Source organism: Schistocerca gregaria, chromosome 8 (genome assembly GCF_023897955.1).
Source record: "Schistocerca gregaria isolate iqSchGreg1 chromosome 8, iqSchGreg1.2, whole genome shotgun sequence".
NCBI classification, from domain to species: Eukaryota; Metazoa; Arthropoda; class Insecta; order Orthoptera; family Acrididae; genus Schistocerca; species Schistocerca gregaria.
Window position 1 is genome coordinate 274198763 of NC_064927.1, and position 15995 is coordinate 274214757.

At 37.0% G+C, this 15995-nt stretch overlaps 1 protein-coding gene across 1 annotated transcript in view; it reads left to right on the plus strand.

Moving 5' to 3' along the window:
* The window catches only part of LOC126284734 (poly [ADP-ribose] polymerase), a 128189-nt gene that overhangs the window by 65215 nt on the left and 46979 nt on the right, over nucleotides 1-15995 (plus strand). The window contains exons 11-12 of the mRNA XM_049983872.1: nucleotides 3607-3808; nucleotides 15587-15785. Of these exons, the coding sequence (XP_049839829.1) occupies nucleotides 3607-3808; nucleotides 15587-15785 (401 nt within the window). The remainder of the gene's footprint in view (nucleotides 1-3606; nucleotides 3809-15586; nucleotides 15786-15995) is intronic.

Sequence of the window (15995 nt, forward strand, 5' to 3'; positions counted from 1 at the left end):
AAAAGCTTTACTTTCAAAGTAAATATCCTTTTACATAAGTTATGTGCAAGAATGTACCATGAATTTATTTTATTAAATCACAGAGCATTTGACTTTCAATTAAAAGTCAACACTTTGATGACGAGCCATTTAGAAGAATTTCGAACCCTGAAGATCAGACATTTGTCATTATTAAACATTTTACTGGCACATTTGTGTGATATATCTTAAAGTGTAACATGCGCAAAAAAAGATCAACAGTATATGCGAAAGCTTAGTTTCTCTTGCAGCTTGAGACCAATATTATATGTGAAAGCTGCCCTGTTTGTGTGTGCGTGCTACTTAAGTGATGTTGCTGTTGGCTTACTACATCACGTGTCCTATGCTCTGAATATCCGCTGTCATTGGCTGGTGAGATCACGTGACATGAGCTACGAATGGCTTACAAAAGCGCATCGAAATCTCGATTTCAATGAGTCGGAAAGTAACATGCTGTGTTTGGTGGAATTCCAATGTATGCTTTCGTAATACGAAAATATGCAGGGTACATGTCGTTGCACATGAAAGATATTTCCAAAACGTCTCTCTTTTTCCCTGAGTTTCGTTTTCTGAAGTGCCGGGAAATTGTACGCCTGTGCATAAAACCATAATCATTCAAAGGATTGACAAAGAAAATATACTGACACGCGGAAGAAAGTGTATTTTGAACAGGGAAAATCCGTGATTTTTTTCCCCCCCCTTGTCCACGTATACACCCTGTGTTTGAGTTCCACAGAGTGAAATACAGTGACAAGCAGTATAAGACGGTTGCTTGAAGAGGTGTGGCACTGCACTTCGACACACTTCGGACCAAATAACATGTCTTATAGTTCCTCTAAGATATATGTTTTATGTATAGGACTCTTCAGAAAAATGTGCGCTACAAAATGAACTTATTTTTGAAAAGTCTTTTGACGTTCTGATGCACAGAGCTGTCAGAGCTGTAGTGGTGAGGAGGGGGGGGGGGGGTAGTCTCCATGTGACCCATGTTTACATTTAGTGATTTTTCTGTTAAATACATTCACATAGTTAAGGAAGGCTAAAATATGTTACTAGTTTCAGATCTTATTTTATTTCCACCTTCCTGACAATTAAGTATTAATCACCTTGCAGAACAAAGTTATATTTGTAGGTTTGCTAAAGAAATTCTGCTTTTATGAAGCTTTCTGGCTGAGACAGTAAATTTATTTGAAACTATGTGTTTAATTCCAGACTATTGGCTAGTTTCAACTGTTCGGTGCATTTCAAGTGCATGTTTGCATCTTATAGCATGTATGGCATTATACCATAATAAAGAACCAAACATGAGATTGTACAGTACTGGCACTCCAAAATGATTTACATCCCAAAAACCACCCTGAATAGCTCAATATCAGATCGAGGCCTACATCATTGGGAATCTGGACATACTGTGCATTTTAGTATGGTTCACGAAATTCCGGCACTTTTGGAGTATACTCTGATGTCTTGTTTCTTTTATGACATAATGTAAGAAAGATCTTTTAATGTTTTACACGTATGAACATACGGACTTCCTAAGTCACCGTAGCGCAAGCGTTGTGACGCCTCATGTCTGGCACTCTCTGGCAACTGCTGAAATGATTCTATTTCTACCAGGTCGTGGGGAAATATTGCAAATTGTGGTTCGAAAAGCATTATTTTCAAAGTAAATTTCCCTTTACGCAAGATGAACTATGTGCGAGAATGTACAATGAATTTCTTAAATCGCAGTGTGTTTGTGCTCATTTAAAAATCAACTCTTTGATGACGAGCCATTTAGAAGAATTTTGAGCCCAAATCATCAGAGATTTCTGTTGGTATTAAAAATTTTACTGGCATATTTGTGTGATGTATCTTAAAGTTTAACGGGCACTAAACAGATCGATTTATATGTGAAAGCTTAGCTTCTCTTGTAGCATATTAATCTTTGAGACAAATATTATATGCGAAAGGTTTGCTTTTCTTGCAGCAACACTCTGCATATTAACTTAAACCATTAACTTTGCCTGTTGGCGGAATTAGAATTTATTGTTTCTTAATACGAAAATATGTGGCGCACATGATACTGCACATCAAAGATCTTTGCAAAATGTCTTACCCCCCCCCCCCCCCCCCCCCCGAGTTTTGTTTTCTAAAGTGCCGAGAAATTCTACGCTGCTGTATAAAACCATATCCATTCAAAGGGTTGATAAGTTTTACAGTTCCAACGGAAAGTATACTGTCACTGAACACAGAAAGTGTATTTTCACCTGGGGGAAAATGTATTTTTAACTGGGAGATCCGGGAAAAACCCAGGAATTTTTTTCCTTGTCCATGTATGCACCCTGTTAAGAACCTACTTCCATCAGTTCTAGTAACTGTATTTTGGTACCCGCGCGACTGCTACGGTTGCAGGTTCGAATCCTGCCTCGGGCGTGGATGTGTGTGATGTCCTTCGGTTAGTTAGGTTTAAGTAGTTCTAAGTTCTAGGGGACTGATAACCTCAGACGTTAAGTCCTATAGTGCTCAGAGCTATTTTTTGTATTTTGGTTTTAACAAAGTCTGAATTAAGAATTTTCCTGGAGTTGAAAGAACAGCAGCTTTTTGCCGTAGACCTCCAGCTCACTTCTCCCTCGTTGTGTTCTTCAAACGCCATTTCAACTTTCAGAGCTACAGTAACATGTTCGTCAAAGATATAAGAGGCCCACCATTATCCCTTTGTTCCTCAAAATAGTATCATATGTTTTATATAAGTTCATTAGATGGGCTCTTTAGGTAGCTTTCCTGCAGCTTGGGGAAGAGCCCATATCATACACACTTGTAACTAAGAATACTACACTTTACACTTTGCTGTTAACACAAGCTGAACCATTAGTTACGATATGTAGCAAACAAGAAGCTCACGGCCAATGCTTTGCAGCCATTGAGAAAATATTACTCCCTATGCAACCTTGAGTTGTCGAGGTCACATTGCCGGATCATCACTTTGACAGTTTTTACAAATTCCAGAGCTCAGATTGGCACTTGTGTACCCTCCACATTATGGGCTCCATGTGTGTGAAGTGTCAGTGGCCTGACTATAGGTGTTCAACTTGTCCTGACATTTTGTTTGTTTTGTTGTTAGTTATTTTTCTTAATTGTATTGTTATTTCACCAGATGTACTTGTCTTTTGATTTGCAAGGCACATCAGTGGCCACAGGGTAAACATTGCAAGTATCAATACTTCTAATATTAATGCCTAACCACGAAGAGTTAATACTTCTCATGTTTATAACTTGACCATTGAAACTGCTTTGTCAATAAAAGCGAAATACATCTTGGGAAGAGCTTTCCAATTTGCAGAATCCTTCTAGTGGAAACAAATTGTAGCAAATATTCTTGAAATTTTGGGATTAATAATCACATTTCATTTATCTTAAATCTGAAAATATCCCTACAACTCATTAATTTCTTTTACACAAGGTAAAGGATTTTTTAAAGTATTGATTATTGATTATTGGTTGGGATGCAACTTGTTTTTTCAAGTTGTGGATAACATTTATTTATTTTCATTCATTGGAATTTCTTTGATAATGTTGTATTGTGACTTTGTTGAACTTGACATGTAGGCAGATTTGTCAAGAGTATGCCAACAAAGCAGCGTATGAAATTGAAGGGTGGAGCAGTGGTAGATCCAGATTCAGGTCTGGAAGATGTTGCTGAAGTATACCAGAAGAATGGCACAGTCTACAATGCTGTTCTTGGTATAACTGATGTTCAAAGTGGGAAGAACTCATTCTACAAGTTACAAGTTCTCACCAGTGGCTCAAGGTATAATTTAGTGCAATTCTCAGTTTTGATTATGTAGATTAATTTTATATTGAATATGTAATTCCTTATATTTAGTTTAAAAATAATCACAGGTCATCAAGCTAGTAGAAATTCACACAAATACAATTTAATCCTCAAAGCTCTAGTGCCAAAATGTTGGAAGCTATAAAGGTGCATATAAAATATAAAAGTAAGGCTGTTCAGAATTATTAGATTTCTTTTACAGTTTATTAAGAAACCTTTGGTTCCAAAAATTCACGTTTGTATTTAGTCTTTGTTTAGTATTGTCACTTGCAGTACGCCCATCTATTATTGTGTTATTTGTTGCTTTTTTGCGTCAGTTCAAAAGACTTTGTTAGCTTTAGTGAAATAAATGCTTCAGAGTCCTTACTGCCTAAGATTTGTATTCAGTATCACTCTATTGACGACTTCTTCCATTGTCACCACCAGGTGACCTTTAGTTACTTAGTTGGCCGAATCATGTTGTGTAACGTCATTGTCGCAGAACTTCCATATGCTATCAAGTATCATGTTGATGTCTAGGACAGAACAACATTGGTGGTGGTGCTGATTTTGTTAGATGCGAGTTGACTCATTATTTCCGTTGTCTTTCAGCAAAAAGTGCCTGTTTCTGTGTATCATCAAGGGTGTAACGTCTGTCCAGGTACATTGTCACACACTGATCACAACCACCTTTGGCGACTGAATCCTGATAGGTAGATGCAAAGGGTAATATTTCTGTTTTGTCAAACATAATCGAATTTTTGTTCATGGGGCCGTGTTTGACAACAGCAGCTTTATAGAAATCGTGTTACTCAATGTGGCATTAGTGGTCAGTGCAGCTTTCTGAAATTGTTTGTATTGACTGCCCAAAGTAACTGCCAATACATTCTCAACACATTTTATGAATTTCAGGAGCACCATGGCTAAGACCATCTGTTACTGAGTGCAGCATCTCTTTAATATTCTTGGTTGGTCAGAAAGTGCATTGAACATCATGTCTATCCAGGACTCTATTTTCTTTATTGTAGCTCCTAAGAAAGGAAGGAATGCTGTAAGCTAATGATCTTCTGATAACTGAATATCTATAGATACAGGAAAAAATCAATTTATGGCCAATTTCAGTGGCAATTTACAAAAATCTTTTTTGCCAAGATATGATATTTTTTTGTCAGGTCATGTGTTTTCTGTGCTAGATTTGGTGTTACCATTTTCCCCAATTTTGCTGCTCCCCACTTTTTGATAAATTTGGTGTTACCATTTTTCTAAAATTCACAGTCTACTTTTGTTAAATTCGTTTCTTACGATTTTCGGCATTGGTCAGTTTTGGCATACTTTGCCAATTTGTCTTGCATGCCCATTTTGATGGTTTTTGATCATATTTGATTCCATTTTTTGCCAAATTTGGACATGCTCTTTACCCGGGTGCTGCTCTCTCTCTCTCTCTCTCTCTCTCTCTCTCTCTCTCTCTTTTTTTTTTTTTTTTTTTTTTTTTTTTTTTTTTTTATATATATACTTCCCTCCCCTTGTAGACTGCTACATTTTTCCAATTCTGGTGCTTTTCTTGTGCCACTTTCAGTGTTAGTTTTGAAAGTGCATCATAGTTACATGGGAAATGATCATTCATTTTGAGATTATAAATGAGCCTCAGGCTTCAGAAAATAAGATGTCAAAATGCAATCTCGGCATTCATTAACGAGCAGTTATGAAAATCGGCATACTACTGCCATCAGTTTTATAAAGAAATATTTATATGTGAAACGACGAATTTCTGTATTTTGTGAAAATTACAAAGTGTTACAAGTTGCAAATTTTGTGTTACTTTTCGCATTATCATTTTCGTGAAGTGTACCTATCCCCAAGATATATCCGTTTTGTAGTCAATTCATTTTCCATCCATCTAAGAAAATTATGGACGTATTTATATAACACTTACATTCTATAACCTGACTATGAAATATGAATTTTCATTGTTTCACTTTTTACACATATCATACTTAATGGTTTTTTGTTACCAATAAGGACTTTCGTTGTTGCCAGAGTGTGCTAATATGACCATTTACTGTTTAAGTTTCCCAGCTCTTTCTGACCATTCTGGTTAAAATTGTAAATGCAGAACCCACCCATGGACTAAAAAAAGTTAGCAAATGTTCCCCATTTGCAAGTGCCAGCGTTTGAAGAAATACACCTATATTCCCTTCTCTAAATTTCTGTGTAGATCAACATGGCATCGTCATTGTTAATCATTCGAATTTTGCTCTACAAATGCATCTAGCAGAAATCCACCAGAAACTATAATTTTCTCACTAAATTCACTTTATTATTCACAAATTTTAGAAACTATGTTGTGAATCTTATTGAAAGACTTCTTTTGTAGGAAATGGGCTGGACTTGAAAAACTTCAGTTGACCCTGTCTTTATTTACCGTTTGGGAGGTGTTACATGTTTTGATATGGGTCACGCTCAAAGCTCCAGATGTCACACTCAGATTGATACGAAACAAGTCGATAAAGTAGCAGTGGAAACTGATTTAGGTTGTACTATGTGCTATCATCCAGAAGAATATCCATAAACATTAATTAAAAGGAACACCAGACTACAGAGACAGAAAAAAGTGTAGCTGTGATTAATTAACACATATAGCCATGGAGAAGTTGGTAGAGCATCAGTTTTTCGTACTAAGGGTCTTGAGTACAAACTCCATCAATTCTGTTCACACACACACACACACACACACACACACACACACACACACACACACACACACACACACAATGCTTGTATATTCTGAAGAAATGAAGATCAAATAGTTGACAAATGGATGTTGTTTTTACTGGAATTATGTGAATTGTTATTTTTGTCATCTGTTAGGTTATTTTGTATGTGCAGGTCACGAACAACACAAGCATTTTTGTGTGACCCATAAGAATCCATTATTAGCAGAAGTTTCTCTCCATGGATGTTCCACTACCGCTTGTTATAGAAATATCCTGAACAGTTCTTTAGTCATTTTGCTGGAGAGTTGAGACTGGAAAATTAAATTTGGTGCTGGAATATATATATATATATATATATATATATGGTGTATGCAAGTACTCAAAGAACAAGAATCTTGAAGGACAACAAACAGCTTTGGGGCAAGTTCGCCAGTCTTTGAAAGCAGTGGAACAAATGTGTGCTTATGGGTTGTCACATGAACTGTCTGTACAACCCCTACAATATCTTTAGAACATGTAAGTGTGTGGCCCTCAGTCATCTCCTTGCTGAATCCACTTACGTTGCCATTGTAGATGTTTGCATATGTGTAGGTTGTCATGAGTGCACGAGTTTTCTGAATTTTGCTGTAACAAAATGTTTGATTTTACACCTTACAATGTTGTTTTTACTCTTCCAGTGTAACAGACAACTGTCACTGTTGTCAAATCTTGGGATATTTAGCTATTTTGCATTTGTTTTTGTCTACAATTTAAAGTCTGCATCGTAAACACATCAATCTTCCTGGTGACTGTATTTGAAGGTTTCCATAACATGCATTGTAATACGTTCGTACTTCTTCACAGACGTTAATTCTCCACTTTCCCGTTGCCATTTCCATTCATACAACATACACCAATCAGGACATGTAGTGTGAAATCTGTTTTTTATCACACATTGTGTGATTTGCAAATGTTTTGGTTGGCTTTGGCTACTTTTGGACTTAAATCCAAATATTTCTCCTTGTGTGGTATTTCATCATTTCCATCGCTTGAGGGGCCCTTCTGGCGGTGATATCACAGGCATCAACTCTAACCCTTTCACTCGCTCACAAACGAACAATTCTGCTCCACCTGATGTGCACTCGTTTTTATCTGCTGTTTCCTCTTTGATGACATTCAATGCACCCCACTGATCAATTACGTCCAATAGAAATGCTGCATGCTTTCTCTCATCTTCAGTTATTTCCATTGTTGTACATACACAGCAGTCACTATGCAATAGTTTGACAAGGATGTCAACAACATTCCACAGGTTCATGTCACACAATAGTAGTACCTGTAGCAAGCAGGCTAGATAGCAACTGCAGGCCCATTTGTCTTTGCATGCACAATTACAAGTCTCTAGCCACAACACAGACTTCTGATGTACTCAAAGAACAAGAATCTTGAAGGACAACAAACAGCTTTGGGGCAAGTTCGCCAGTCTTTGAAAGCAGTGGCTGCTGTCTTCAGGCTGTTGTTATTGTTGTTGTTGTTAATATTAATATGTCTGCACCTGTGATGCAGTAGTTCCTTTATTCTGCTGTTTCAATTGTTTGTTTATTCTGTGAAACCTACAAATGCACTAGCACGAGCTGTGTCTGTACTGTTGCACATCTCCAACAAAACACCACACCTCTCTATATAAAGTACTCAATAGGTTAGCCACTATCAACCAATGGAGCAAAAGCAAACTGTCAAAAGAACATTGTTACAATCCCTGAAAAGTCCTTTTACATGCCAGGAAAATGTTCTCACATATAACAGTTTCATGTGTAAACAGTTTTAAAAAATGATAAAAGGGCTTGAACACAGTAGCTTTGGTACAATGACCTAACACACTGCCAACTAACCCACGAAATCTTCAAAACAGTCACTTACAAATATACATTCCTGGTATTACTTTAAATTACCGTTTTGCGCATGTTCTACTGGATGACAGCACATACCACAAACTAAATCGGTTTTTGTTGATACTCTGTCGATATAAATTGTGTGGTACCAGTCTGAGTGTCTGATGACATGGAGGTTTGGTGTCAGTCGAGTGAGTTCATCATAGGTTGTCGCATCTTAACAAACTCTTCTTCAGATCTAATTCGTTGTTCTGCATCCGGTTTCTTACTTTTGATTACCATTAGCAATACTTTTTACTGAAATTACTTGCAAAATCTGAAAAATTCTCTAGCACAAAAATAAAAATTAATGCCCAACTTCTGATACCAGACCAGCATTCTACATTGAATTGTACTTCTTTTGACCCATCTCTCAATTCTTTTGAGTTAATATAACAGAAGTTAATAGTTTCTTAATATACGAGAAATTGTGCATCTTTGACTCTGTAGCTCCTAAACAGATTGTCGTAAGAGGTCACGATGGGCTCGCCTGTTTCATCTTGTTAAGACCTTTGCTCTGATATCTTCGTAGCTGTGGCACTTCGTGCATTTGCTACTGTGGCTTTGTTTTTTAAATATCCATTGGCTAGAGTTGCTTGGTTTACACACACACACACACACACACACACACACACACACGTGCGCGCGCGTGCTCGCTTCCTGTGAAACTCTTCCACCTCCTGATCTTGTGATCTGTTACTTCAACAAACAAGTATGTTGGAAAATCATATTATATTCAGGCCCAACCACTTCTGCCATCTGAACACTGCTTAGCACACACTGACCACACATTCCTTTTCTCTCAGACTGATGAGTGCACTCACAAGCATGATTTTGATCAATGCTGAAGAAGCTATACTGTCACATGTTCTACTTCAGCATATATATATTCCACAAGTCACTTAACGGTGCTTGGTGGAGTGTATCGCATATTACTACTAGTCATTTTGTTTTTTGTTTAACTTGCAAATTGAGTGAGGAAAAAACTATCTACAAATCTCTACATGAGCATAATTCCACTTATCTTACCTTCGTGGTCCGTATTTGAAATGTATGTTAGTGACAGTAGAACTGATCTGCAAACTGCCTCAAATGCTGGTTTTCTAAATTTCCGCAAGAGTGCCTCACGAAAAGAGTGTAGTCTTCATTCCAGGAGTTTTCGTAATACTTGCCTACTGATAGAACCTTCTGGTAATGAAACAGCATGCCACTTCAGTCTGGCCTGGTGTGGATCCCAAATACTCAAGCAGTACTTAAGAATATGCTGAACTAGCATTCTGTAGATGTTGTCATTATCATCTTCAGTCCTAGGAATTGATAGTTTAATGCAGCTCTCTGCATTAGTCTACTCTGTGCAAGCCTCTTCATTTCTACATAACTACTGCAATCTACCACATTTGAACATGTATACTGTATATCTTCTTGTCCGAACTGATTATTGTTCATGTTTCACTTACGTACAAGGCTAAGCTCCAAATATATAATTCAAAAAAAGTCTGTCTAACAGTTAAATTATTTTTGTTTTCTTGAGGACCCACAGTGTGATATGTCTTGTAGAGATTTTATAAGTAGAGAAATCCAAATTGCTGCTATGTTTAAAGTATTTAGTGCTTTATTGGTTTGTGATAGGCCTATTTCGACTACAGTGCCATTCCCTAGTATTTGAGTATAATACATTTCGTTAACATTTATTTCTGTTCTTATGTATAACTATTGTCAATATTTGATGATTATACAAGAAGTGTTATGCCTAGCTATTTTTGACGTCTATAAATCATCGATTGGTATTGCCCTTGCATTTTATATCCTCTGCTTTGGCAATCACCATTTATTTTGCTATGCTGATAGCGAAACTTATAGTATCTAATAGTAGCAGCTTCAGTTGAATAATTTGACTACATTCCATTACTGTTGTTTTACTTTGTTGGTCCTCATCCTGTAACCTCTTTTCAAGGCATTTGTTGTTTGATTCAACTGCTCCTCCAAGTCCTCTTTTACTGTTGCTAGAGACAACTCCATGATAGCACCCTGAATTATCCAAACTTCTAATGAAATAATGTGGATCCATCTGTCCTAATTTTAATTAGCTGCTCTATTTCTAGAATACCTTCAAGTTGCCTGGTAAACAAGAGTTCTATCTTTATCGCAGGTTTTGCTCAGTGTGTCCTTTGACTCAAAAGTACAATTAACTGGGATACTACTTACATATGAGAGCTTCGTAACATTTTGACTAACAGGAGACAGGTTGTATGCTCACATGTGTGTGTTATATATATCAAGCTGTCTCTGACAGTAGGATACTGCCTTCAGTTACAATACATCTTAATGTCCAAGGAATAGGGACCAGAAAATGGGAATATGTAGCATTTGTTTTTGGCAACATTCCAAAGACTGCAGTTAATATGTATTTTGTAATTTCTAACTAAATCAGATACCGGTTTTCATATATGTATTTTTTAAAATACTTCAGTAGTTATTAAATAAGAATAAGGAAACTTTCATGCAATATTTCACACCCAAAGGGCTTAAATTTCCAAATAATACTGGAACAAATATTTTTTTTATTTCTGACTGAGAAGCCAAATACCAATTTTTGTACTTCTGGCTTCAAAATTGCCGCAATAGCAACAATTTTCAATAAGTCTTTTATCTCCTATTTCATGTGCATAGGGGTGGAATTTCAAAAACTCCTTTCTTAAACAATGACTACAGCATAAGATCAACATCCTTGTCAAATTTCAAGTTTCTGCCCTTAGCGGTTTGGGCTGAGTGGTGATGAGCCAGTCAGGACATTTCATTTTATATGTGGAGATTAGGAGCTAGTTGTTGAGGTTGTCATGACTGCACATTTCTACAGTTTCCATTTTCTAACACCTGTACTAATAGATAAGGAATTATGCCATCCATTAAGTCACTGCTTAAAAGTCAGTCATGCCATACCTACACATGGGAGTAACTGTGTGTTGGGATACAATGTGGAGTGGTCATAAAGCTAAAGCCAGGCTTCCATTTGTTGGTAGGATACTGAGTGTCTGCAGTTCATCTGAAAAAAGAGTTAGCATACAAAGCTCTTCGGTGGCATTAACTGGATGCTGCTAACATAGAGCTTCATATCAGTTTGAACTAACAGGAAACATTGCATGTATATAGAAAGTCTTGAAGTTATGTAACAAAAAATTATGAAAAATCTAATCTATTAGATTTTAGGACTCCTGTAGAGGGCATGAAAATAAACTTAAGATCTAGGCATACAGTCAGTCATTATCTCATCCTTCATAATAATGGTGCGGCAAGAAATACAGTTATGTGGTATGGCAAAAAATTAAATGTTTTGTGGGTTGTTACCCTAAATGTGTAATTCATACTAGGAAATAAACATGAGTTGAGCAGTATTGTTGTTTAGAAACAGCAGCTTCTTTGACAGTGAGTACTCTTTTATGTAGCAAATAAGTTGTCAGTCTATGTATGCCCCTGGACAACTGGGAAAAACCCAGCAAGTTTTTATCCAGCAAAAACCAAGAATTCTTCATTGTTTTAATTTTCAGTTAAATTTTTGTAATTTTCAATGGTAAGACTAACAAAGAATTTCACTTTAGCTCACTACTGCAGAATAATACTTCAGTAAGAAAACATAAACGGGACTATAATGCCAAAATAAAATTTCAGTTCCAAAGAAAATGTGCCTTTAACAATGAAACAAATGGCACACACAAACAGCTGCCAATAGCGAAATGTGCAAAGGCCTTAGGATGAGGATGGTGCAATACTTCGTAACAACCAAATGCTTTCCATGGGCGTGATGTTGCAATTACATTTATAAGCGGTTACGGGAAAATATTGTGATTTGTAGTTTGAGAAGCAATACTTTCAAAGTAAATTTCCTTTTACACAAAATGAATTATGTTACTTGTGAGAATGTGCGACTAATTTCTTAAATCGTGGAGCGTTTGACTCTCATTCAAAACTTAATGCTTTAAGGGGCAGTCGCTTAGAAAAATTTCTGGCATAGAACACTATCCATTTATGCTATTATTTAATAAAATTTGTGTGGATATATCTTAAAGGGTTGTTGTTGTTGTTGTTGTTGTTGTGGTCTTCAGTCCTGAGACTGGTTTGATGCAGCTCTCCTTGCTACTCTATCCTGTGGAAGCTTCTTCATCTCCCAGAACCCACTGCAACCCACGTCCTTCTGAATCTGCTTAGTGTAGTCATCTCTTGGTCTCCATCTACAATTTTTACACTCCACGCTGCCCTCCAATGCTAAATTTGTGATCCCTTGATACCTCAGAACATGTCATACCAACCGATCCCTTCTTCTGGTCAAATTGTGCCACAAACTTCTCTTCTCCCCAATCCTATTCAACACTTCCTCATTAGTTATGTGATCTGCCCATAAAATCTTCAGCATTCTTCTGTAGCACTACATTTCGAAAGCTTCTATTCTCTTCTTGTCCAAACTATTTATCGTCCATGTTTCACGTCCATACATGGCTACACTCCATACAAATACTTTCAGAAATGACTTCCTGACACTTAAATCTATACTCGATGTTAACAAATTTCTCTTCTTCAGAAACGCTTTCCTTGCCATTGCCAGTCTACATTGTATATCCTCTCTACTTCGACCATCATCAGTTATTTTGCTCCCCAAATAGCAAAACTCCTTTACTACTTTAATTGTCTCATTTCCTAATTTAATTCCCTCAGCATCACCTGACTGAATTCGACTACATTCCATTATCCTCGTTTTGCTTTTGTTGATGTTCATCTTATACCCTCCTTTCAAGACAATGTCCATTCCGTTCAACTGCTCTTCCAAGTCCTTTGCTGTCTCTGACAGAATTACTGTGGCATCGGCGAACCTCATCATTTTTTATTTCTTCTCCATGGATTTTAATACCTACTCCGAATTTTTCTTTTGTTTCCTTTACTACTTGCTCAATATACAGAGTGAATAACATCGGGGACAGGCTACAACCCTGTCTCACTCCCTTCCCAACTGCTGCTTCCCTTTCATGTCCCTCGACTCGTATAACTGCCACCTGGTTTCTGTACAAATTGTAAATAGCCGTTCGCTCCCTACATTTTACCCCTGCCACCTTCAGAATTTGAGAAAGAGTACTCCATTCAACATTGTCAAAAGCTTTCTCTAAGTCTACAAATGCTAGAAACGTAGGTTTGCCCTTCCTTAATCTAGCTTCTAAGATAAGTCGTAGGGTCAGTATTGCCTCGCGTGTTCCAACATTTCTACGGAATCCAAACTGATCTTGGCCGAGGTCGGCTACTACTAGGTTTTTCATTCGTCTGTAAAGAATTCGCGTTAGTATTTTGTAGCTGTAACTTATTAAACTTATAGTTCGGTAATTTTCACATGTCAGCACCAGCTTTCCTTGGGATTGGAATTACTATATTTTTCTTGAAGTCTGAGGGTATTTCGCCTGTCTCATACATCTTGCTCACCAGCTCGTATAGTTTTGTCATGACTGGCTCTCCGAAGGCCGTCAATAGTACTAATGGGATGTTGTCTACTCCGGGGGCCTTGTTTCGACTCAGGTCTTTCAGTGCTCCGTCAAACTCTTCACGCAGTATCTTATCTCCCATTTCGTCTTCATCTACATCCTCTTCCATATCCATAATATTGTCCTCAAGCACATCGCCCTTGTATAAACCTTCTATATACTCCTTCCACCTTTCTGCCTTCACTTCTTTGCTTAGAACTGGGTTGCCATCTGAGCTCTTGATATTCATACACGTGGTTCTCTTCTCTCCAAAGGTCTCTTTAATTTTCCTGTAGGCAGTATCTATCTTACCCCTAGTGAGATAAGCGTCTACATCCTTACAATTGTCCTCTAGCCATACCTGCGTAGCCATTTTGCACTTCCTGTCGATCTCATTTTTGAGACGTCTGTATTTCTTTTTGTCTGCTTCATTTACTGCATTTTTATATTTTCTCCTTTCATAAATTAAATTCAGTATTTCTTCTGTTACCCAAGGATTTCTAGCAGCCCTCGTCTTTTTACCTACTTTATCCTCTGCTGCCTTCACTACTTCATCCCTCAGAGCTACCCATTCTTCTTCTACTGTGTTTCTTTCCCCAATTCCTGTCAATTGTTCCCTTATGCTCTCCTTGAAACTCTGTACAACCTCTGGTTCTTTCAGCTTATGCAGATCCCATGTCCTTAAATTCCCACCTTTTTGCAGTTTCTTCAGTTTTAATCTATAGTTCATAACCAATAGATTGTGGTCAGAGTCCACATCTGCCCCTGGAAATGTCCTACAATTTAAAACCTAATTCCTAAATCTCTGTCTTACCATTATATAATCTCTCTGATACCTTTTAGTATCTCCAGGATTCTTCCATGTATACAACCTTCTTTTATGATTCTTGAACCAAGTGTTAGCTATGATTAAATACTGAATGTGTGTTAATATAAATAAGTTTTCTTATTTGTGTGTTCACACTACTTAAGTCATGATGAACTGTGATTGGTTGACAAAAGTGCATTGGTAATCTCAGTTTGAGTGCTTTGAAAGTTTCCTTGTTGTAATATGTGGAGTTCTGATTTATACTTCCACAATACGAAAATGTGCAGTGTAAATGTTGCTGCTCGTCTAAGATCTTTTCAGAACACATGGCTTTTTGCTGGGCTTCATTTCCTAAAGCGTCAGGAAGTTCTGCACCGGTATATAATACATTTGCCATTCAAAGAATTGGTAAGTTTTACAGATTCAAGGGATAGTGTATTTTCAATGAACACAAAAAAACTATTTTCATCCAGGAAAAAAATGTACTTTTAACTGGGAAAAACATGGGAAATTTTTTTGGTCACATATATACCCTGGTTGTGTATTTGTCGCAGTTTCCATAAAAACAAATAGTTTAAAATATTAGCAGACTCAGTTGGCCCATACAGAACAGTTTGTGGTGCAGTTTTGTTCCAGTAGCCCTAAGTTGTGATTGTTTTGAAACATTACTCTAATGAGATGAATGTGACAGTGAAACACTCTTGAAATTTTGTGACTGTAAAAAAGGTGAATGAAGTAGCAAAAAACAGTTTTGCAGTATTGTGCACAATGCAGGGCAGTTACTTTTCCTGCTTCGTGTTAAGTCTTGACTACATCGTAAGAATAATTGTTTATTATGTCTGCAGATTTTGGGTATTTAGAGCCTGGGGTCGAATTGGTACAACAATTGGTGGCAACAAGCTTGAAGACATGGAAACATTGCATGATGCCCTTGGACACTTCAAGTCACTTTATGAAGAGAAAACTGGTAACCTGTGGGAAAACAGGGGTAATTTTATGAAATTGCCAGGACGAATGCACCCAATCGATGTAGATTATGGGCAGGTGAGTTACAGAATACAGAAAGCAAGGATTTATTGCTAAATGTGCGTTAATCAGTACATCTTCCGCACAAGTATCATTGAAATTAAGTCTTTTCACAACTTTTTTTAGAGTTCTGAAAACCTTGTAATTACAAAATTGCAATATTTCTTAAGTGAAATAAGAAATAAAAATTTTCAGGTGCAAATGTCTATTATGTAATTATTCATCTTT